This window comes from Aethalodelphis obliquidens, unplaced genomic scaffold, assembly GCF_003676395.1.
Source record: "Aethalodelphis obliquidens isolate GAN/ISIS:26980383/991018 unplaced genomic scaffold, ASM367639v1 scaffold41, whole genome shotgun sequence".
Lineage (NCBI taxonomy): Eukaryota > Metazoa > Chordata > Mammalia > Artiodactyla > Delphinidae > Aethalodelphis > Aethalodelphis obliquidens.
Window position 1 is genome coordinate 2776032 of NW_020837985.1, and position 22093 is coordinate 2798124.

Below are 22093 nucleotides of genomic sequence, written 5' to 3' on the forward strand. Positions count from 1 at the left end.
CTGGGGAAAAAATTGATTTCAGCAATAGAATGAGCTGTATGCATTCTCAACATAATAAATCCTCTCTACCTTAAATGGTTAATGAATAGGGTAATTTACTAGTGATGATCCCAGTTATCTCCATAGAAACTATATGTATTGATATCGAAAACAACGAGGAACACTAAAACTGTACTAAAAATTAAACCATCATCATCAATGTGTCATTTGAGTCAAAGAGCAATAATTTAGTCATCAACATTGGCAAAATTAGTTGACTTAAACTCTGAAGTTCTTTAGCTTTTAAGTCAAATAAGCATTTGAATACCCCATTGTTTCCTATATCCTTTATCTTGAACAAAGACAACTTAAATTACCAACTTCTCTCTCATATAACTTATGTATTATTAAGTTTAATTGATGCTAACTGATCTCCATTGACTGAAGTTTATAGGTCCTTTCCAGAATATTTAAAACCATGTTAAATTTTAAAATACATTTTCCATTTTCACTGGAAAATGTAGCATTCCTACTGGCATGTGCTAAAATAATAAGGTATGAGGCAAAATTTATCCATTTGTATCACAGGACATGCTTTTCATGCACTGTCATAAAATCATATTAATAAGGCCCTCCAATCTTGTAACAATGTTAATGCAGAATTTCCAAGAAATTACTTAGAAAAGGCCAAATGTGTGTTCAAACATTCTTACCCATGGAGAAAGATTCCTAAAACTAATGATCTAGTGTGAATGTCTTTATAATTTTCCAAGGGTCACATTTTCAGAAGTGAATATTTTAAAACCACACACTGAGTGCACACATAGCTCACAAATATGCTAGTATCTGATTATGACTTCATGTAATATCATTACATTTTATTTAGTAACCGAATTGATTGTGATATTACATTGTTCCTATAGAAGCACTGTGGGTAGACAATGTCTGGAATCATCCAATACCATAAATTGGTCCACAATTCCCTGAACGGAGGTAAAAAAAGCAGTTAAAAGGCACAACTAATAAAAAGTTTCTAAAGAAGTAGTGTAGAAAAGTCCTGCTTATGAGGTAGACAATTCTCTCCTCCATTCCTGAATACAGACCAAAGAAGCGCTTTCAAGTGCCTGTGGAAGATCAAATGCCTTGCTCCAAATAAATGTGCTCTTAACTTACGGAACCTATAGAATGCTTATGTACCTACCAACCTTGAGGGAGGGGAGGAGTAAACTTAAAACAAACAAACAACAAAAAAACAAAAACCACTTTCCAACACACCAGAATGTATAACATAAAACAGCAGCAATGTATTCTGTCTGTATCACGGTAGTTAAATGGCTAAAGTATCTTAAGACTGAATGATTTGCTCATTGGCCCCTTTCATCCTTCTGATTTTCTGACTTTTTAGCTTTTTCACTTGGACTCACATTCTGACATACCAGCATGCTGCACCGGTTTGAAAAATATCCTCCTTTAACAGGTTAGCTTAAAAATGGCTTGGCTTTCACCATTCCAAATTATTTTTGAGCAGAAGTCCGCTTTTTATTGCAGAGCCACAGATTTCCAGAAAAATACCTTCTTAACTACTGCATTCTTTCCTCCTCTGGGGGCACAACAAAAACGGGAGTCTAACTTGGGCAGCACCAAGCCTGTGATGGGCTTGCAAGTATGCATCTGCGGTTGCTGGTCTGATCCACGCTTTCAGTTTCCCAGGAAAATGTTTCCTTCGGCTGCTTAAATGAATCCAACCGGAGGTGTACGAAAACAAGCCGCTGAGAACACCTCTGCCTTAACGAACCAACATCCCTTCTTTCGGACCCTGACACATCTTCGTTTGATAACCATTTAGCGAAGTGTCCCCCTGCCTCTCGGCTTTGTAGCGCTTTGGAAGGAGGCACCGCAGGCCACCGGCATGGCTGCACGTTCACAAGTAAGCAGCAAGGACTACAGGGGGACAGCAGGGCTGGGGGACGGGGGGCACAGCAAATCTAAACAAAATCAAATCAACGGCGGTTGGTAACTGGGGCTGAAGCTCCAACTGTGAGGCTGGGGAGGAACCAGCCAAGCGTTGGCCCTGGCTGCCTGGCACGATCCGCGCCTGTCCTACTGCCCCGGGGACACTCAGGAGGCGCAAAGTTCCCCCGCCCCCCCGGACGTCCCAGGCGCGAGGCCAAGCGGGCGAGGGGGCCGGCGGCGAGGGGCCCAGGCCGAGGGGCGGCCGGGGCGCAGGCGAGGTAGGGGAGGGCTCTGGGCACCCGCCCCTCCGTCCCCGGCTCGCCCCCTCGCGGCCCCCTTACCTTGGGCGATGGCAATGGACTCGAAGCGGTGCAGCTCCTTGAGCAGGCAGCTCCTCTCGCTGGAGTGCAGGCTGTAGATGAAGTCGCGCGCGCCCTGCGCCGTGTTCAGCGCCTCCATGGGCTCCTTCTTGGGGTGGGTGCCCAGCTCCCGGGGGCCGCCCGGGGCCGCGAGCGCCAGCAGCCCCCGCCCGCAGCAGCACCAGGACGGCGGGCGGGGCGCGGCGGCCGGGCCCGGCCTCAGGCTGTGCGCGGTCCGGCTCCTCAGCAGCGGCAGCAGCCGGGACATGGCGGGCTGAGGAGCGGGGACGCCCCGCGGCAGTCCGGGAGGGCGATTTTTGGCGAACCCGCGGGAAGAAGGAGCTGGGCTCAGCCCGACCCCGCCCCGATGTCCTCCTGACAGGCAGCCGAGGCGCCGGGAACCATGCACTCGCCGGGCCCGCGCGGCTGGAGCCTCCTCTTCAGTCCTCCTTCCCTTCCCAAAGGCTCGCGGCGCCTCCGGTCCCTCCAGACGACAAAAACTTTCTCTGAGGCTGCCGGGCCGGGAGAGCGCTCCCGGAGAAGGCGGGCGGGCGGTGCGGGCGGGCGCCTCCCAACCAGAGGAGCGGCGCGGGCGGGCGAGTTCGGCAAGGGTTTGTGTCTGTCAGTCTGATCTTCCAGAGGGATGAGTCAGCCACGCGCCGCCCTTCCCCGGCACCGCCCTCCTCTCTCGCCGGTTTTCCCACCCTCTTGCCAGCCCTAGTCCCCACACCGTACGGCTTCCGCGCCCTCAAAGCAGCCACGCTCTCAGACCACAGCCGCCGCCGCTACCCCTAGCGGCAATATAAGGGGGTAACAGGGCGGGACGAAGAAAAGAGGCGGGGTGGGTGAGGCGGGGCCACGCAGGCGCATTGTGCAGTCTCGCGGGCCGCGCTTTCTCCGGGCTGAAGAGCGTGCACGCGTGTCCCCACCCCCTCCTAAGCATGAAGGTGGAGAAAGAGAGGGACCTTGCCCCTTGCGCCGGCCTCCGGTTGGCTGAGTAGTACGGCTGCCACCCGGCCCCCCCCTAGCGCCGTGCCTGAATCTGAGGCTGGTTCTGAACGATGCTCCAGCGTGTAGGCGCTCTCGCTCGTCACGGGCCCGGCCACAGCGCCCTGCTCAGGCTTTGGAACATTGAAGCGCCCAGGCCGCGCCCTTCGCCAAGTCCGCGCACACCCAGACTTCGGCCAGACAACCGAGTCTCCGAGACACCCGCTCTGGGAGCCCCAGAGGGAGGGCTAGGCCAGTTCTCCCGCTTCCCAAGAAGAGTCTGAGACAGAGACCTTGACACTGAGAACACCCTTCCCCGTTCTGATGCAAGCAGCTTAGAGACATTGGAGCCTGAGGCAAGAATGTCACAGACCTTTTCCAGGTGGTTGTCCAGGTTTGTTTGCTTGGTTTTTTTCTCTGTGCCAAGGTGGAAAGAATTCTGCGATCCTCCACCATTTCCACGTGTCCTAGGCATCTTTCAAGGCCCCAGTTCATAGGGTCTGCTATTCCAAGCTTTAATTTATCTCTTGCTAAGGGAGGAGATCTCTGCTTTATCTGAACCTGTCTGAAGGCACTTAGGCTTCCTGTCTTCTTAGAGAATAGATCCACTTAGAGACTAAATCTGCTCAAGTGTAATCAAGATCTAAATCCTATCCTTATCATACCCACTGCCGCACCCAGCCCGAGACCTTGTATACAGTAGATGTGCTATAAGAATGTAAGTGCAATATATAAATGCGCGTCAAGGGAGGAACGGTATCACTAAATCCTCCTACTGCTGTAACCCAGTGGTTCTCCAAGTGTGGTCCCTGGACAGCAGAGCTTGTGAGACATGACAATTTGTGTGCTCCACCAGAGACTTCCTGAATCTGAAACTGGGGGTTGGTCCCTGTCTGCGGTTTTTTTGGGGTTTTTTTTTTCCTTTTTCCTTTGCGGTATGCGGGCTTCTCGCTGTTGCGGCCTCTCCCGTTGCAGAGCACAGGCTCTGGACGCGCAGGCTCAGCGGCCATGGCTCACGGGCCTAGCCGCTCCGCGGCATGTGGGATCCTCTCGGACCGGGGCACGAACCCGCGTCCCCTGCATCGGCAGGCGGAGTCTCAACCACTGCGCCACCAGGGAAGCCCCCTGTCTGCGTTTTAACAAGCCCTCCAGTTAATACTGATGCACACAAAATTTGAGAACCACTGCTCTAACTTAAACATGGAGAGCAGTTTTTTAAATTTTTAAATTTCAGGGCAGTGCCTCTAGTGTAATAATGACAAGAATTTTCTCTGTGGAAAATGGAAGCTCTTTGAGGGTAGAGATTTTCTTGTCTTTGAAACCCCCTACACCTCCCAGTGTGGGTTGGAATCTTCTACAGAGTTATTTAAATTCTTGGGATTTCTACCACCACTACCCCCCCCCCATATCCCTTTTACCCCCAAGAGATTCTGACTCATTGGGCTTGGGCTGGGACCTGGGAAGAGGGGTTTGAAAAAGCCCTTGAGTAGGAATTCCCAGCAGTCTCCAGGACACCAGTTTTGTGTTTGGGTTCCAGAAACAGATTGCTGAAAATTTTATAACTGGATCAACCACTTCCTAGCTATGTGTTAGTGTTAGATTGTTTCAGTAGTGGTTCCAATAATCATGCCTTATGGTATCCACTCCCTTGTGTAGACCTGTCGCACATGACTGTGGGCTCGGCCACGTGACTTGCTTTAGCCAATAAGTGGGACATCACAGCCGTGCTCTAAGTGCTTGTTCCTTGGGGCTTGCTGTAATGTGTTTGCTTTATGAATATTCAGTCCTGCTATAGAAAATAAGAGAAACAAAAATGTAGACACAATTTGCTTATGAGACATGTTACACGCAGAGTAAATGGATATGTGTTGAACATAGACAAAAAGGATGGAACAAATGAAAGTGCTACTTCAGATAGAAGGAGATAGACCAAGTAAACTTTAAATATTAGTAAGGCATGAATCATACAACCTCTCAACTGACAACCGTGTCATTCCTAAATTGACCACCAACTAGTGATATCCATTATAGCCCCACTGTGGCCTCATGTAGTCTCTGCACAAGAAAAGCAGCTAAATCCCCAGCTGCTCAGGCAGCTAATGGCCAGCTACAATTATGACCAGACACGCTTCTGTATCACTCAGATGTATGTCAGATGTATGTCGATTCCAGACCTGTTCAGTCTGCCAAAACCCCTCGCTTACCCTCCACTCCGGTCCTTAAAACCATGCCATCTATGGTTTTAAGTGCTATGGTCCTTCCACTGTGCTTATACCCTATCCTAAGCTTGTTTATCTACTCCTTTTCTTTCTCCTTGCTTCTCATTCTGTTTTAAATTGGTTGATAAACTGTTGCTGCTCTTTAAGTGAACATGTTAAATCAAACTTAGTGGCTTAAATAGCCAGTTTATTTTGCTCATGATTTTGTAGAAATAGAAATAGAAATTCAGGAAATAGAAATTCAGGAAGGGCTTGCTTGGGCAGTTCTGTGTTGGTGTCTCTGATCGGATGTCACTGTAGCTGCAGTCGTTTAAAGGTTCATCTAGGCTGGACATCCAAGATGGCACACTCATGTGGCTGACAGTTGAGGCTGGCTGTTGGTTGGCTGGAAGCTCAGCTGGGACTGTGAACCAGAGTGCCTTCATACACCTCCTCCAACATGTCAGACTTCTCACATGGCAGCTGGCTTCCCTGAGAGCGAGTGTTCAGGTTCATGGCCTTTAATGACTTATCCTAAGGTTCATGGCCTTTAATGACTTATCCTAAGAAGTAATGGAGCATCACTTCCACTGTATTCTGCTGGCTACCAGCAAGCCACTAAGACCACCCCATATAAAAGAGAAGGGGATATGGACCTCCACCTGTCAATGGAAACAGTGGCAAAGAATTTGGGGACGTGTTTTGTTTTGTTTTAATATGTTGGGGGTAGGAGTTTATTAATTTATTTATTTTTGCTGTGTTGCGTCTTCATTTCTGTGCGAGGGCTTTCTTTAGTTGTGGCAAGCGGGGGCCACTCTTCATCGCGGTGCGCAGGCCTCTCACTATTGCGGCCTCTCTTGTTGCGGAGTACAGGCTCCAGACGCGCAGGCTCAGTAGTTGTGGCTCACGGGCCCAGTTGCTCTGCGGCATGTGGGATCCTCCCAGACCAGGGCTCGAACCCGTGTCCCTTGCATTAGCAGGCAGATTCTCAACCACTGTGCCACCAGGGAAGCCCTGGGGACATGTTTTAAAGCTGTCACATAAACAATGTGATTCAAGCATCTTAATTTGGTCTATAAGCCTATCTACATATATGCTTAATCCTTACTAGTCACTTGTGTTATTTCATTTTCTTCTTTTTTTTTAATCATTTCGCTTGGTATATCAATGTCTTTGTTACTGGTTTCTAACAACTCATTTATGAAAGGATGTTAACCATTTATCATGCAATGCAAATGAAATGCCATATTTTATTGCCATCAATTTATTATGGTGTTTTGTATTTTGGTTTTGTATTAAAATATAATCATGTCGTGGTTTTGGGAAAAAAAAAAAGCCTATCTGTTCCATGACTTATGGTACAATCTTGGAATTTGGCTGCCACATAAAAAGGTCCGGAGTATCCTGCTAGAAAGGCCACATGAAGGAGGAGGCGACAGCCAATAGCTGCAGCTAACTACCAGGCACATGCGTGAGGCCATCTTGGACCACCTAGTCCCAGTCAAGCCCCAGATGACAGCATTGCAAAGTGGTTGAGATCATTAGCTCTGGAGCCAGACTGCCTAGGTTTGAGTCCCCACTCTACCGTTTACTAGATGTATAACCTTGAGCTAATAACTCAACCTTTCCATGACTGCTCATCTCTTTGATGGGGATAAGGGCGTGTTGCTAAGTTTGCTCATCTGTTAAATGGACATAAGGGCATCTGCTTTAGAGGGTTATAGTGAAACTAAATACATGTAAAGTATTTCAAACAGCTCCTGGAACATGTAAGTGCTTAATAAATTATTACTATCCAAATTCCTGTGGACCTCTCAAACCTCTAGGATTAGGTCTTTGGACCCTAATTTGAGAAATAGCTACCTAGCTATCTGTCATTTAATACACTTTAATACTAAGTGGATCCTCTATCCACTCTCTTTCTCTGAACATTTGAATACCCTAAATATAAATGGAGGAGATGGGGAGGGGGGAGAGTTGGGGGGGTCCACGTATGGAGCTATGGAGAAGTATAGGATAAGGCAGGTCTAACTGTGCGTGGCAAGAGGAAGGCTGTGAGGAAATGGGAGGGTGCCGAGGAGGTAGTGCCAGCAGGTTGGAGAAGGTTACAGAAATGGAAGAGGGAGAGGAGAGCCCAGAAGGCAATCCTGGCCTGGGTTCAGCCTAACCTGCTCTTCACTTTTAAAGATGACAAACATCGTGCCTCAGTTAACAGTCACAGTCTCCTCCTCATGAAAAATTGGTGCTGAGTCAACAGTCTACAGTAGGTTACATTATGCAAATCCTCTCCAGAGTTCCTGGCATCCCTGTTGCTGGCAGGGCACAAGGCCATTTGCTGTCTGCATCTTACAATACGTTATATACCCCGTTATTGCTGGCCACTTTAAAATTCTTGAAATTGTTGCTTTACTTGGTGGGACCTTTAATCATTTTTTTCTGCCCACATTTTTGCAGTTCCCTTATTATACTTCTTATCCATCAAGTCTTAGTATTCTGACCCCCGGAAGTCCCCTGCCTCATTGGGCCTGTGGTGAATCAATTGCTGCTTCACGATGAAAACCACAAAATCTTACTAGGAAAATTAAAGAAGACTTAAATAAAGGGAGGAAAAGATCAATTCATGTTTGGAACAGTCAATAGCATTGATATAAGATGACGGTTCTCCCCAAATTAATCTATAAATTCAGTGCAATCCCAATCAAAATCCCAACTTGGTTTGTGTCTCTGTATATGTGTGTGTGAAATGGTCAAACTGATACTAAAATTTATATTGCAATGCAAATGGAGGCAGTGTAGCATACCAGAAAGGGCATGGGTCCCCTGACTTTACATCCTAACTCTAATACCTACTAGCTGATTCAGTTTGGACAAGTTGTCTATGATGCGAAGTCTTGGTTTGGGGGTTTCTTGTTATTTCTTAAAATACCACCTCACAGAGTCATGAGCATAAGATGAGTTAATATATGTGAAACACATGGCACAATACCTAACATGTAGTAGGTGGTCAAAAAATAATAGGTAGTATTAGAAGGCATTAAGATTTAAAAATTAGTGTTAGCAGTATCAGTGTATCTACAGGTATCGGAGGCTCATATAACTTCAGAGCTAAAAGAAAGAGAATCCAACTGGATCTCTATTTTCTCAATGTTTCTTCACTCTCCATCTCCCTGCAGTTTAGCTGTTAGGCTTCCAAAGGACAAGGCTGGAGATATAAATTTGAGAGCCATCAGCATCCAGGTATCATTGAAAGCTGTAGACCTGGCCAGGTTTCCAGTGGGTAAAGTAAAGATGGAGATGAGAATGTGGGGCTGCCCCTGGGACCCTTCACCACTGAGACACTGGAAGAGGCAGAGGAGCCAGCAAAGTAGGAGGAAAAGCAGAGTCCTCCTCTCTGTTTCTAACATTAGAAACACCCAGAATGATGTTCGTCTGATACTGGTCATCATTCTTCTTGGGATATGGGATGATTTTGTTAACTTTCTTCTTTGCCCTTGTCTCTGTTGCTTGAATTTTTTATGATAAGTGTATGTATTGATAATTTAAACAAATAGAAAGCTTTACTCTAAAGAGGGGAACTACAGAACACTTTTGGTATGAAAAACACCTGGAAAATCCTAAATAAATTCTGAACAGACAGTCTCTCTTTTGGATCCTTTGCATTCCTCTACACCAGTCATTTATTACTGCCTCTCATCACCACCTCATTTTGGTGCTTCATCTTTAGCTATTTAATCTATATGTTGAAAAGTGTCCATCACAGGGCAAGAAGCAGTATCTCATGGAAGCAGGATGGAAAATATAAGAGAGGGGCTATCAACTGGAGCTCAGAACTCATGTGTTAATTTCATACTCCAAGAGGTTCATATTTATCTGTCCATAAGTATACCTATAGGCAACACGACTATCTCTGTCCACACAACATGAGAAGTGCATATGCACACATAATACCCATTCATATCAACACACACACACACACACACACACACACACACACACACACATACATGCACACACCCCTGCCTGACTCAAGGCAATATTTTGTAACTTTTCCCCCTTCCAGATTGCCTGTTGTGTTTGAGTCTGAGTAGGGATGTTGACCAAGGTAAATGTAAACAACAGGGCTATGAAATGCCTTCTCTTCAGACTTTAAACTTGAATTCTTAATGAGGTTTCCAAGTATTTAGAAGCCCCAAGAACTATTTTTGAAAAATTACTCCAACTTTGAGCCCAGCAGCAAGATCAGCGGAAGGATTCTTGAATGTTCCTGTTTTTGAAGGAAAATAAGGCATCAACTCAGACTTTTCTGAACACCCTTTCAAATAGACTTATTAAGTCATCTTCTAACACATACCTAAATTCAAATAATATTGACCCCTCCCCCCTCTGTACCAGCCACCAAGCTAGGACTGGAAGTATAAAAATAAAAAGATATTTTGTTTAAGGCCAAATTTTCTATTTTAGACCAAATATTTTCACTGCTGTCAGTTACTACTGTTCAACAGAATCGACTCTCAGGGTGCGAGAGGATTGTTCTTCCTTGTCCCCTTGAAGTGGGGAGTGGCCATGTGACTTGCTTTGGCCAATGAATGGAAACCTGACTGACACATTTTCACCTCTAGATGCAGGCACTTAATTGCCTGTGCTCAGCTGTGCAGCTCTGTCCTCTCCTAGCATGGTGAGATTCACAACATGTATTGAAATGGAAGTTCCATGAAATTGAAGAGGTGGGAAGTAGTGAGCCAATATAGGAGGACAGCTGCCCTGGAGAGTTGCCCCAATCCACAGCAGATTTTGCGTGACAGGTAAACTTTTTTTGTGTTGAGTCACTGTGATTTAGGCAAAAGCTCCCATATCATGACTAGTACAGCTCCTACTTTGTTTCTTACATTGAATGCCTCCCTTCACTCCTTCTATTTTCTTTACCTAAAAGGAAGCCTGTTTTGGCTCCAGGGTGTTTGTTTTTCCTTGGGATTAAGATAAAGGGAAACAGGGTCCTTGTTTCCTTTGTCTTGTTTCTGAGCTTTATGTGGGTCTGGGACCACAGATATAGATTTGGGAGTCAGCAGCATTAAGGAAGTGGTTAAATCCATGCACTGGATAGAAAATGTGTAAATGAAAATGTAAGAGGACAGAGACCTGGGAAACAACAAGAGTTAAGGGATAAGCAGTGGAAGAAGAAAGAACCAAGAGAAGAAGGTAAGATGATGTGGCAAAAGGAAAACAAAACAAAAAACAGGTAGCCACAGAAGCCAAAGGATGATACAGTTTCTAGAATGAGTGGTCTACAGTTTCAAATACAGCAGCAAAATCAAGCAAATTAAGGACAAGATAGTACTCATCAGAAACGATGCGTTGACTGTAAGTGGGTGAAGAAAGCACAGAGTTAATGGGAGAATAGATGACATCAACACAGTAATACAAGCGGGAAGCAGGTAGAGGAGTGGTAACTAACCTGACTGATCAGAGGGAGGTGGAAACTAAACTGGAATGGAACAACCTAGAAGCTTCATTTTAGTAACAGCCTCAAAAAAGTATAGGAATTGGAGGCATCAGGTACCTCTGAAGGTAGAGATAGAGCTGAGCTGAAAACAGAAGATCCAGGTGAAAATTTTTAATGGAGCAGTTGTAAACCCAGATCCCATGCAGCTGGGAGATGGCCACTCCCTCACCCCAGGAGAAATCTAGAAGTTTACTAGTGGAGAGACACTAGGCTTGGGGGCTCCAGGAGCACCTGAGGGCAAGGGAAGCACAACACAAACAAGGAGATTAAGTGAATGCCACAGACTGACTCAAGGATCCCTTATCACTCTCCTGCTCTGCCTCGACAACGTTCTGTTAACCATAGTATTGGAGGATTCCTCTCTGAGAACCCAATAAAAGAGCGCAGCCAGGCCACCCCGTAATTAACCAGGCCACCAATTAACCAGTTCTGCCAGTCACAGTTTCTAGCTTTTTGTTGTCTCATTCTTAAAGACAAAATATGAGCTAAGAGCCTAAATTCACTAGTCAGCTGAAGAAAGCCTTCAAGATGGAAAGACGGAACCAAAATAGTCTTAAAAAAACAAACAAAAAGGAACTCAGGACACAGGGAGCAAAATAAAACTTTTGAAAATGTATAACATTAACATCTTTGCAAAATAAGAAGCGATACTGCATCTATGGAAAGATAGGAGTCTATAAAAGTAGGAACATTCAGAAAACAAAAGGGACTTCCCTGGAAGTCCAGTGGTTAAGACTCTAATAAGCTTCCAAGGCAGGGGGCACAGGTTTGAGCCCTGGTCAGGGAACTAAGATCCCACATGCCACGCGGTGCAGCCAAAAAATTTTTTAAATTGAAAACAATTAAAAATAAAAACAGAAAACAAAAAATCTTACTTGAAAATTTAAAGTATGACAAAGTGAGAAATGGAGCAAAAAGATTGGAAGATAACACCAAGAAAAAACTTTATCATATCTATATGGTAGATAATATAACAAAATAGAAGACAAGTGACAAAATTATAGAATCAGGTCAGGAGGTGCAAGAGAGTTAAAGAAGATAAAGTAGTTTGGAAAATGTAAGGGAGAATATTGTCAAATATCTGAAGGAGGGACTTCCCTGGTGGCACAGTGGTTAAGAATCTGCTCCGCCTGCCAACGCAGGGGACACGGGTTCGAGCCGTGGTCCGGGAAGATCCACATGCTGCGGAGCAACTAAGCCCATGTGCCGCAACTACTGAGCCTGTGCTCTAGAACCCGCGAGCCACAACTACTGAGCCCGTGTGCCACAGCTACTGAAGCCTGTGTGTCTAGAGCCCACGAGCCACAACTACTGAGCCCATGAACCACAGCTACTGAAGCCCACGCACCTAGAGCCCGTGCTCCGCAACAAGAGAAGCCACCCCAATGAGAAGCCGAAGCATGACAACAAAGAGTAGCCCCCACTCGCCGCAACTAGAGAAAGCCCGCACGCAGCAACAAAGACCCAACACGGCCAAAAATTAATTAATTAATTTAAAAAAAAACATCTGAAGGAAATTTCCCCAAAGTGAAGGTCATTTGTTCCCAGATCAAGAGTTCATTGAGGGCTCAGAATACTAGATAAAAAGAGGACCCACTCCAGAGCCTGTCATCATGACATTTCAGATCACTAGGAACCAAGAACAGATTCTGAAAGTTCCCAGCATCAAAGTCAATGGTTGTCAAGGGGAGTTCAATAAAAATAATCCCATAAGAATGGTTTCAGACTCTCAACAGCAATGCTGGAGACTAGAAGTCAACAGAGAAATAACTTCAAAATTCTGAGGGAAGTTATTTCCAATCTAGAATTCTAGAATTCTATATCCAGCAGTCTAGAGTGAGGGTAGATTATAACCTTTTCAGACATGAACGTCGTAAAATATTTCTGTCCCGTATATCATATCAGGAAGAAACTGGAAGATGCACTCCATCAAACTGAAGGGATAAACCAAGAGATCCAGGAAGTGGGAAGTCACAGGACGGCAGGTCTAGAGAGCAGCTAGTCTGCGGGGGAGCAAAGCAATGGAAGGTTCTGGGAGGTGGGCTTCTAACAAAGAGGTGGACTTAATGAATTTTTCTGATGTATTTGAAATATTAAAGGAGAGTTAACGCTTACGGGAGGGAGTTTGGGAATGGACTAGTGATTGAAAACTAAGCAAACAACTGAGGCAATTATTAACTCTAGTAATAAATTATATTAGGGAGAAATTATAATAAATTTAAAAGTCTCAGGTAAATAGTATTTACAGAATTCTAATAATACAGAACACTTATCTAACCAAAAATGATGATATATCTAAACTAGGCAGATGGGCGCCAGGGGAAGGGTCTTAGTCAATTCAGGGGCCATAACAAAATACATAGATTGCATGGCTTAAATAATAGGAATTTATTTCCCACAGTTCTGGAAGCTGCAAGTCCAAGATGAAGGTGTCAGCAAGGTAGATTTCATTCTGAGGCCTCTTCTCTTGACTTGTATGCAGCGACCATCTAGCTCTGTGCTCACATAACCTCTTCTTTAAAAAAAAATATATATATTTATTTATTTATTGGCTGTGTTGGGTCTTCCTTGCTGCGTGTGGGCTTTTCTCTAGTTGCAGAGAGCAGGGGCTACTCTTTGTTGCGGTGCGTGGGCTTCTCACCGCGATGGTTTCTCTTGTTGCAGAGCACAGATTCTAGGCGCACAGGCTTCAGTAGTTGCGGCATGTGGGCTCCGTAGTTGTGGCTCATGGGCTTTTGTTGCTCCGTGGCATATGGGATCTTCCCAGACCAGGGCTCAAACCCGTGTCCCCTGCATTGGCAGGCGGATTCTTAACCACTGCGCCACCAAGGAAACCCCACATACCCACTTCTTTTTGCAGGTGTGGGAGAGACAAAGCCCTCTGGTGTCTCTTCTTATAACGGTGTTTATCCCATCATGAGGGCCCCACCCTCATGATCTCATCTAATCCTACTTACCTCCCCCAAACCTCATCTCCAGATACTATCACATTGGAGTTGAGCCTAAGCATATGAATTTGTGGGAGACACAAACATAATAAGAAGTGTGTTTGCTTGTTTATCTGTATAGGTGCTGTAGGGCAAGGAAGTGGGAGTAGAAAAGCTAAATCCTTATCTTGCATAGTAAGCATGTCAGCGTCACCATAGGACACGGGTGGTAGTCCTCTCTAAATAGGGTCATCTGTGGAGGGTTTATTTGCAAAGGTATGGGTGTAGGGGAGCCCCAAGAGATAGTGCAGTCACCCAGGGCTTAGAAGAAATTGCACTGTCACCAACCCTAGGCTCACAGGGATGAGTGGAGTGCATGGGGACCACAGTCTAGAATGAGAGTCACATAGAAAAGGCCTCCCTGAGAGAAGCAGTGACCTGTTGAGGACACAGCCGGCTAGATTAGATGGTCAAGGAGGAATAAATGTTCTGCTCTCACTGTCTTTCCTCTCTCTCTCTGATCTCTCCAGGTTCTCCCAGCTGGGGAAAAACAAACTCGTCTGGAAGTCAAAGGGCCCATTCATCAACCCATTGATGTGGTCCATACAGGTGAGTTTCTCTGAACGGAGAGCAAGGAGAAGGGTACAGAGTAGATCCAAAGGACAAATGGGAGATAGCCAACACAGTAAGAAAGCCAAAAAAATGAAGAAATAATAGGCATAATCTTAATATGTACCCAGAAGAGAGTTCTAAAAGAATTGAAAATAGTTGCCTTTTTTTTTTTTTTCCCCACACCTTGGGGCAGACCAAAGATCGAACCCGCGCCCCCTGCATTGGAAGCATGGAGTCTTTTTTCTTTTTTTTCATTTTTGGCTGCGTTGAGTCTTCATTGCCGCGCATGGGCTCTCTCTAGTTGCGGTGAGCAGGGGCTACTCTTCATTGCGGTGCGCAGGCTTCTCACTGTGGTGGCTTCTCTTGTTGCGGAGCATGGGCTCTAGGCATGCAGGCTTCAGTAGTTGTGGCTCACGGGCCCTAGAGCGCAGGCTCAGTAGTTGTGGTGCACGAGCTTAGTTGCTCCGTGGCATGTGGGATCTTCCCAGACCAGGGATCGAATCCGTGTCCCCTGCATTGGCAGGCAGATTCTTAACCACTGTACCACCAGGGAAGTCCCAGAAGCATGGGGTCTTAACCACTGGACGGCCAGGGAAGTCCAGTGGTTGCCTTTGTGAAATAAAAATTGAAAATAGGGAGATGCAGGGTTGGGAACTGCTTTTTTTTTTTTAAATATATATCAATAGAATATAAACTGTGTAGAACTCTTTGACTTTTATAACTAAATACAACTTTGACAAAAATAATTTTTAAGTGCTTTTTGGATTTGCAATGAGAAAATCATTGATAAACTTTTGCCATGCAATTTCAGTTAAGTGCTGGGACCTGAGGTCAGATTATAGTGGGTTAAGAAGAGAAGCTGAGGTGAGTGGAGATGAATTCTAAAAGGCAGTCAAATGTTGTTAATCGGATGTTTAATGTCTTTAACAGCTAGTCTGTTAGCTTAGCTAGGTCAAAGGTATGCTGCCTGTGATTTGTGTTTTAATGACCCTGCACATTGCTACTTTGGGCCCACATGTGTAATCCACCTGTCTAGGATATTCATGTACAGTTTTAGGATTCAGAACATTTTTTTGTGCTTTTAATTATTAAAATGGTTTCTGGCTATTATTTCTTAACCTGTCCCCAAAATATCATCTTGCCTTTGACACCCATTCCTCCTACTGTATTTCCTTTGTATACCTTCCCAACTCAAACTCAAAATTTGAACCATCTGTGACCTTCTCTTTCACTTCTAACATGTCCTTGCCAAATGCTATACATTCTACCTATTAAATGTTTTTAGCTCCTCATTTCCACCCTGGCCGACCCTGACAGAGTCTAAGCCATCAGGATTTGTTTATGTCACTATGGGACTAACTCCCTCTCTAAGCCTCTAATCTCCACCTCCAATACATCCGCTTATTAACTAATAGACTTCCTGGTCTTATTAGAAATTGCTTTTCCAGCCACATCTCTCATTGCTTCCCCTTTCTTGAGCCAAACACTCCTTTGGTGCTTGCCAAGAATTCCACTCTCCATGCCTATGTTCATGTTATCACCTCTGCTTGCAGCACCTTCATGCTCATTTTCTCTAAGTGTCCAGTCTTTCCCAGTCTTCAAGGCCCAGCTCTAATGACTTCCCATGCCTGAGGTGCTCTTGGAGATGCTTTCCAGGAAGGCATGAGCTCCTTTTCTGAAGCTCCTCATCACTTTCTCTGAAAGAAGTCCTTGTGTTCTAGTACATGGGGTGCCTCACTTACAAGCAACTTGAAGGAAACTTCCCTGTCTAATTCATCTTTGTTTGCCCTGAACAGCAAGCATGGTATCCTGTACCTATACACACTCAATACATTTGTTGAATTTTTTAAAAAAATATTCATTTATTTTGGCTGTGCTGGTTCTCAGTTGTGACACGCGGGATCCTTAGTTGTGGCATGGCATGTGGGCTCTTTAGTTGCGGCATGTGTGTGGGATCTAGTTCCCTGACCAGGGAGCGAACCCAGGCCCCCTGCATTGGGAGCGTGGAGCCGCTGGACTGCCAGGTAGGTCCCCATTTGTTAACTTTTAAATGAAGTAGCCAATCAATATTTTTCCTGCTTTATTGAGGTATAACTGGTATACAAAAAATTTGCACATAATTAATGTATATCATTTGGTAAGTTTAGACAAATGTATACACTCATGGTACCATCACCAAAATCAAGGTAATAAACATATCCATCGCCTCCAAAAGTTTCCTTGTGTCCCTTTGTTTTGGTTTTGGTTTTGGTTTTGGTTCTTGGTAAGAGCACCTAACATGAGATCTACCTTCTTAACAGATTTTAAGCACATGATACCTCATTGTTAACCACAGGCACTATGTTGTACAGAAGATCTCTGGAACTTACTCATCTTGTGTAACTGTAACCTTATACCCATTGAACAACTCCCCTATTCCTCTCCCCCCATTCCCTGTTAACCACCATTCAACCAATCAGTATTTGATTTTACGATACACTGTCATCTGAAAGGCAAAAAAGAGCAGTGATCTTAGGAAATATTATCATAATTAGACCAGCTGACTTCAAACCTCAGGTGCCAGAAAGATAGGAAAATATACTGTCATTAAGGAAAAGATAGAGGGTGGGGGAACTGAAAGGTCCTATTAAAATTGAGAATCCATAACCCGTTATTGTAGCCACCATGTAAATAAAGGTTAAGAACAGAGGTATTGGAGTCAGATAAACCTTGGCCAAAATCTTGACTCTGCCCCTTAAGGACTGCATATCCTTGGACCAATTAGCCCCTTTGAGCCTTCTTTCCTCAATTTCCTTCTTGGCAAAATTCAGACAATAATGTTACCTACCCTCCAAAGCCGTTCATATACTTAAGTGAGATACAGGCAGACCTCATTTTGTTGTACTTTGCTTTACTGAGCTTTGAAGATACTGCATTTTTTACGAATGAAGGTTTGTGGCAAATCTGCGTCAGGCAAGTCTATCGGCACCATTTTTCCAACAGCATTTGCTCACGTCATGTCTCTGTGTCATATTTTGGTAATTCTTGCAATATTTCAAACTTCTTCATTATTATTATATTTTTATGGTGTTCTGTGCTCACTGATCTTTGATGTTTCTACTACTCACTGAAGGCTCAGATGATGGTTAGCACTTTTTAGCAATAAACTATTTTTTAATTAAGGTATGTACATTGTTTTCATAGACATAATGCTACCGCACACTTAATAACTACAGTATAGTGTAAACATTACCTTTATACGTACTGGGAAAACAAAACATTTGTGTGACTTGGTTTATTGCAATATTTGCTTTATTTATTTATTTGGCCACACCACGTGGCTTGTGGGATCTTAGTTCCCTGACCAAGGATTGAACCCAGGCCCTTGGCAGTGAAACAATGGAGTCCTAACCACTGGACCACCAGGGAATTCCCAATATTTGCTTTATTTTGATGGTCTGGAACCGAACCCGTAATATCTCTGAGGTATGCTGGTAATGTACACAAAGAGTTTTGCTGAATGCCTGGAATACATCATATACACTCAGTAAGTGATAGCTTCGTTTTTATCATCAGTAGTGAGAACTGTGTTAAGCAGTTGCCAAGAGCACTCACTAGCTTTCGAATCAGACAGAGCTGGGAGTGCTTATTAAAAATGATGAGAGAGGGCTTCCCCGGTGGCGCAGTGGTTGAGAGTCCGCCTGCCGATGCAGGGGACACGGGTTCGTGCCCCAGTCCGGGAAGATCCCACATGCCGCGGAGCGGCTAGGCCCGTGAGCCATGGCTGCTGAGCCTGCGTGTCCGGAGCCTGTGCTCCGCAACGGGAGAGGCCGCAACAGTGGGAGGCCCACGTACCGCAAAAAAAAAAAAAAAAAAAAAAAAAGATGAGAGTCCACTCAAACTAATTTTACTAGGCCATCATTAAACTCATACCAAAGCAAGTTAAGGACACTGTGAGAAAAGAAAATTACAGGCCAATGTTCTTGATGCACTTAGATGCAGAAATACTCGACAAATACTAGCAAACCAAATTTAATAGCACATTAAAAGGATCATACACCATAATCAAGTGAGATTTACCCCTGAGATGCAAGGATGGTTCGGTTCAACATACACAAATCAATAAATGTGATATGCCACATTAACAGAATGAAGGATAAAAACCATATGGTAGTCTAAATCGATTCAGAAAAAGCATTTCACAAAATTCAACAGCCTTTTGTGATAAAAATTCTCAACAAATTAGGTATGGAAGGACTGTGCCATAACAAAGGCCATATATGACAAAACCACAACATCATACTCAATGGTGAAGAGCTGAAAGCTTTTCCTTTAAGATCAGGAATAAGACAAGGGTGCCCATTCTCACCACTTCTATTCAATGTAGTACTGGAAATCTTAGAGTAATTAGGCAAGAAAAAAAATGGCATCCAAATTGGAAAGGAAGAATAACAACAAAAAACAAAACAAAACAAAAACCAACCAAACAAACAAAAAACAAATTGAAAAGGAAAAAGTTAAATTGTCTCTGTTTGCAGATGACATGATTCATATGAGTAACATCAACATGTATACACTACCAAATGTAAAATAGATAGCTAGTGGGAAGCAGCAGCATAGCACAAGGAGATCAGCTCAGTGCTTTGCTACGACCTAGAGGGGTGGGATGGGGAGGGTGAGAGGGAGGCTCAAGAGGGAGGGGATATGGGGATATATGTATGCATATGGCTGATTCACTTTGTTGTACAACAGAAACTAACACAACGTTGTGAAGCAATTATACTCCTATAAAGATGTATTTAAAAAAAGAAGAAAACCCTAGAGACTCCACCAAAAAATTATTAGAACTAATAAATGAATTCAGTAAAGTTGCAGGATACAAAATCTATATGCAAAGATCAGTTGCTTTTCTATACACTAACATAAACTATCTGGAAAAAAAAATTAAGAAAGCAATTTTATCTACAGTAGTACCAAAAACAATAAAATACTTAGGATAAATTTAACCAATTAGCTGAAAGAGCTATATAATGAAAACCATAAGACATTGATGAAAGAAACTGAAGAAGACACAAATAAATGGTAAAGTATACCATGTTCATGAATTGGAAGAATTAACATTGTTAAAATGTCCATACTGCCCAAAGCCATCTTTAGATTTAATGCAAATCCTAAAATGCATGTGGAACCACAGAAGACCTTGAATAGCCAGAGCAGTCTTGAGCAAGAAAAACAGCTGAAGGCATTACACTTCCTGATTTCAAGCTATATTGCAAAACTATAGTAATCAAAACAGTATGGTACTAGCCTAAAAACAGACACATAAACCAAAAGAACAGAATAGAGAGCCAAGAAATATGCCCATGCATGTACATATAATATTTGACAAGAATACACAATGAGGAAAGAATAGTCTCTTTCAATAAATGGTGTTGGGAAAACTGTATATACACATTCAAAAGAATGAAATTCAGGGCTTCCCTGGTGGCGCAGTGGTTGAGAGTCCGCCTGCCAATGCAGGGGACACAGGTTCATGCCCTGGTCCGGGAAGATCCCACATGCCGTGGAGCGGCTAGGCCCGTGAACCATGGCCACTGAGCCTGTGCGTCTGGAGCCTGTGCTCCACAACGGGAGAGGCCACAGCAGTGAGAGGCCCATGTACCGCAAAAAAAAAAAAAAAAAAAAAGAATGAAATTCAACCATTACACAAAAATCAACTAAAAATGAATTAAAAACTTAAGTGTAAGTCCTGAAACCATAAAATTTCTAGAAGAAAACAGGGAGTAAGCTCCTTGACACTGATCTTGGTAATGATTTTCTGGATGTGACACCAAAAGCACTGGCAACAAAAGCAAAAAGAAAACAAGTGAGATTATACCAAACTAAAAAGCTTCTGTACAGCATAGGAAACAATCAACAAAATGAAAAGGCAACTTGCAGAATGTGAGAAAGTATTTGCAAACTATACATCTGATAAGGGGTTAATAACCAAAATACATAAATAACTCTTACAACTCAATAGCAAAAAAATAAAGATTAAAAAATGGGTAAAGGACCTGAAGAGACATTTTCCCAAAGAAGACATTCAAATGACCAATAGTTATATGAAAGGCATTAAATATCACTAATCATCAAGGAAATGCAAATCAAAACCACAGTGAGATATCACCTCACACCTGTTAGCATGGCTAGTACCAAAAAGACAAGAGGTTACAAGTGTTGGCAATGGTTGCATAAAAGGGAACCCTCCTACACTGTTGATGGGAATGTAAACTGGTACAACAATTATGAAAACAGTATGAATATTCCTCAAAAAGTTAAAAATAAAACTAAATACCATATGATCTAGCAATCCCACTTCTTGGTATATATCCAAAGGAAATGAAATCAGTATCTTGAAGAGATAGCTGCTCTCCCATGTTCATTGCAGTATCATTCACAATAGCCAAGATATGAAAACATCCAAAGTGTCCATGAACAGATGAATGGATTTAAAAAGGTGGTATATTGCTAAAATAAAATAAAATGGAGAATGCTTGAAAATCCCCCAAGTAAAGAAAACCATTTAATCCACATAAGCAAAACTCAATACAGCTTATTTGATGAATGTAAGGAAAACTTAAGTTATTTCTTCCTCCACACTTCCCAGTTGCTGTAAAGTTAAATAATTAGGCCTGCTGATCAGTTTCATAGTAATATGTAATCATTATTTAGTATTCACCACATGGAAGACACCACATGTGCTACGTACTTTGCATACCTCATCTCATTTAATCCTCTTAGCCTCGAAAAAGTAGCTTTTGTTATCTCCAGTTTATAGATAATAATAATCATGATGATTATAGCTCTTGAGTGCTTACCAGGGTCCAGGTACTGTGCTAAACCTTTAATATAGGTTACCTCTCTTTATCTTTATTAAAAATCCTATGTGGTAGGAACTATTTTTAATCCTCACTTTTCAGATGAGAAACCAGATGTTCAGACAGGTTAAGTAACTTGCCCAAGGTCATACAGCTAATAAATGATGGACAGGAGTCAAACCTCTGGTCTCTGTGATTCTAGAGTTCAAGGTTTTTCCCCTCAGAAACCCAGCCAGCTTCAGGCACAGACATGTCTTTGTGTAAGTTTCAAAGTCTCTCAAAATCAAAAAGTCTATTTCTCTTCTTGATAGCTCCAGCAGCAATTTCCCTCAGTAAATTATCTGTTGCCTGACTAGCTTCACATTTAATGACTTTATTAATCTCCAGTTTGAGTTTCCCCTTATCATTACCCTTTTAAACTATCCCAAATGATTTCTCCATGTAATGTTGTCCCTGAGGCATTGGAAAATATATCATTTGAGAAAAAGTTATGTAAGATAATACACTAAATACAGGGTCCATTAAGACCAACCGTAACACAATAAATGTTAGAAAGGATTAATGTATTTCCGTCTTTGCCGCTTGCAACTATTTATTGGCATCCTCCTCTCTGCTTAGCACTGTACTAGGCATTCTGACCTTGCAGATCCATGACCTCGTCTCCCTCCCATGATTCTTTGCTCCCCCTTTCTTCAGCCACTAATCCCCATAGTCATACCTGGCTTGGACATCACAAATA

The 22093-nt window shown here is 43.4% G+C and overlaps 2 protein-coding genes across 4 annotated transcripts in view; one reads left to right on the top strand and one right to left on the bottom strand.

Moving 5' to 3' along the window:
• Positions 1-3085, bottom strand: part of TMEM65 (transmembrane protein 65) — a 44507-nt gene extending 41422 nt beyond the window's left edge. The window contains exon 1 of the mRNA XM_027132417.1: positions 2274-3085. Within this exon, the coding sequence (XP_026988218.1) occupies positions 2274-2559 (286 nt within the window). The 5' untranslated portion in view covers positions 2560-3085. The remainder of the gene's footprint in view (positions 1-2273) is intronic.
• Positions 3086-3178: 93 nt separating this feature from the next.
• TYW2 (tRNA wybutosine-synthesizing protein 2) overlaps positions 3179-22093 on the top strand; it is a 64020-nt gene continuing 45105 nt past the window's right edge. For 2 of the 3 annotated variants that reach the window (XM_027132414.1, XM_027132415.1), the window contains exons 1-2: positions 3179-3672; positions 14434-14512. The gene's annotated coding sequence lies outside the window, so the exon portion shown is untranslated. The remainder of the gene's footprint in view (positions 3673-14433; positions 14513-22093) is intronic. The other variant, XM_027132416.1, reaches the window with a different exon arrangement.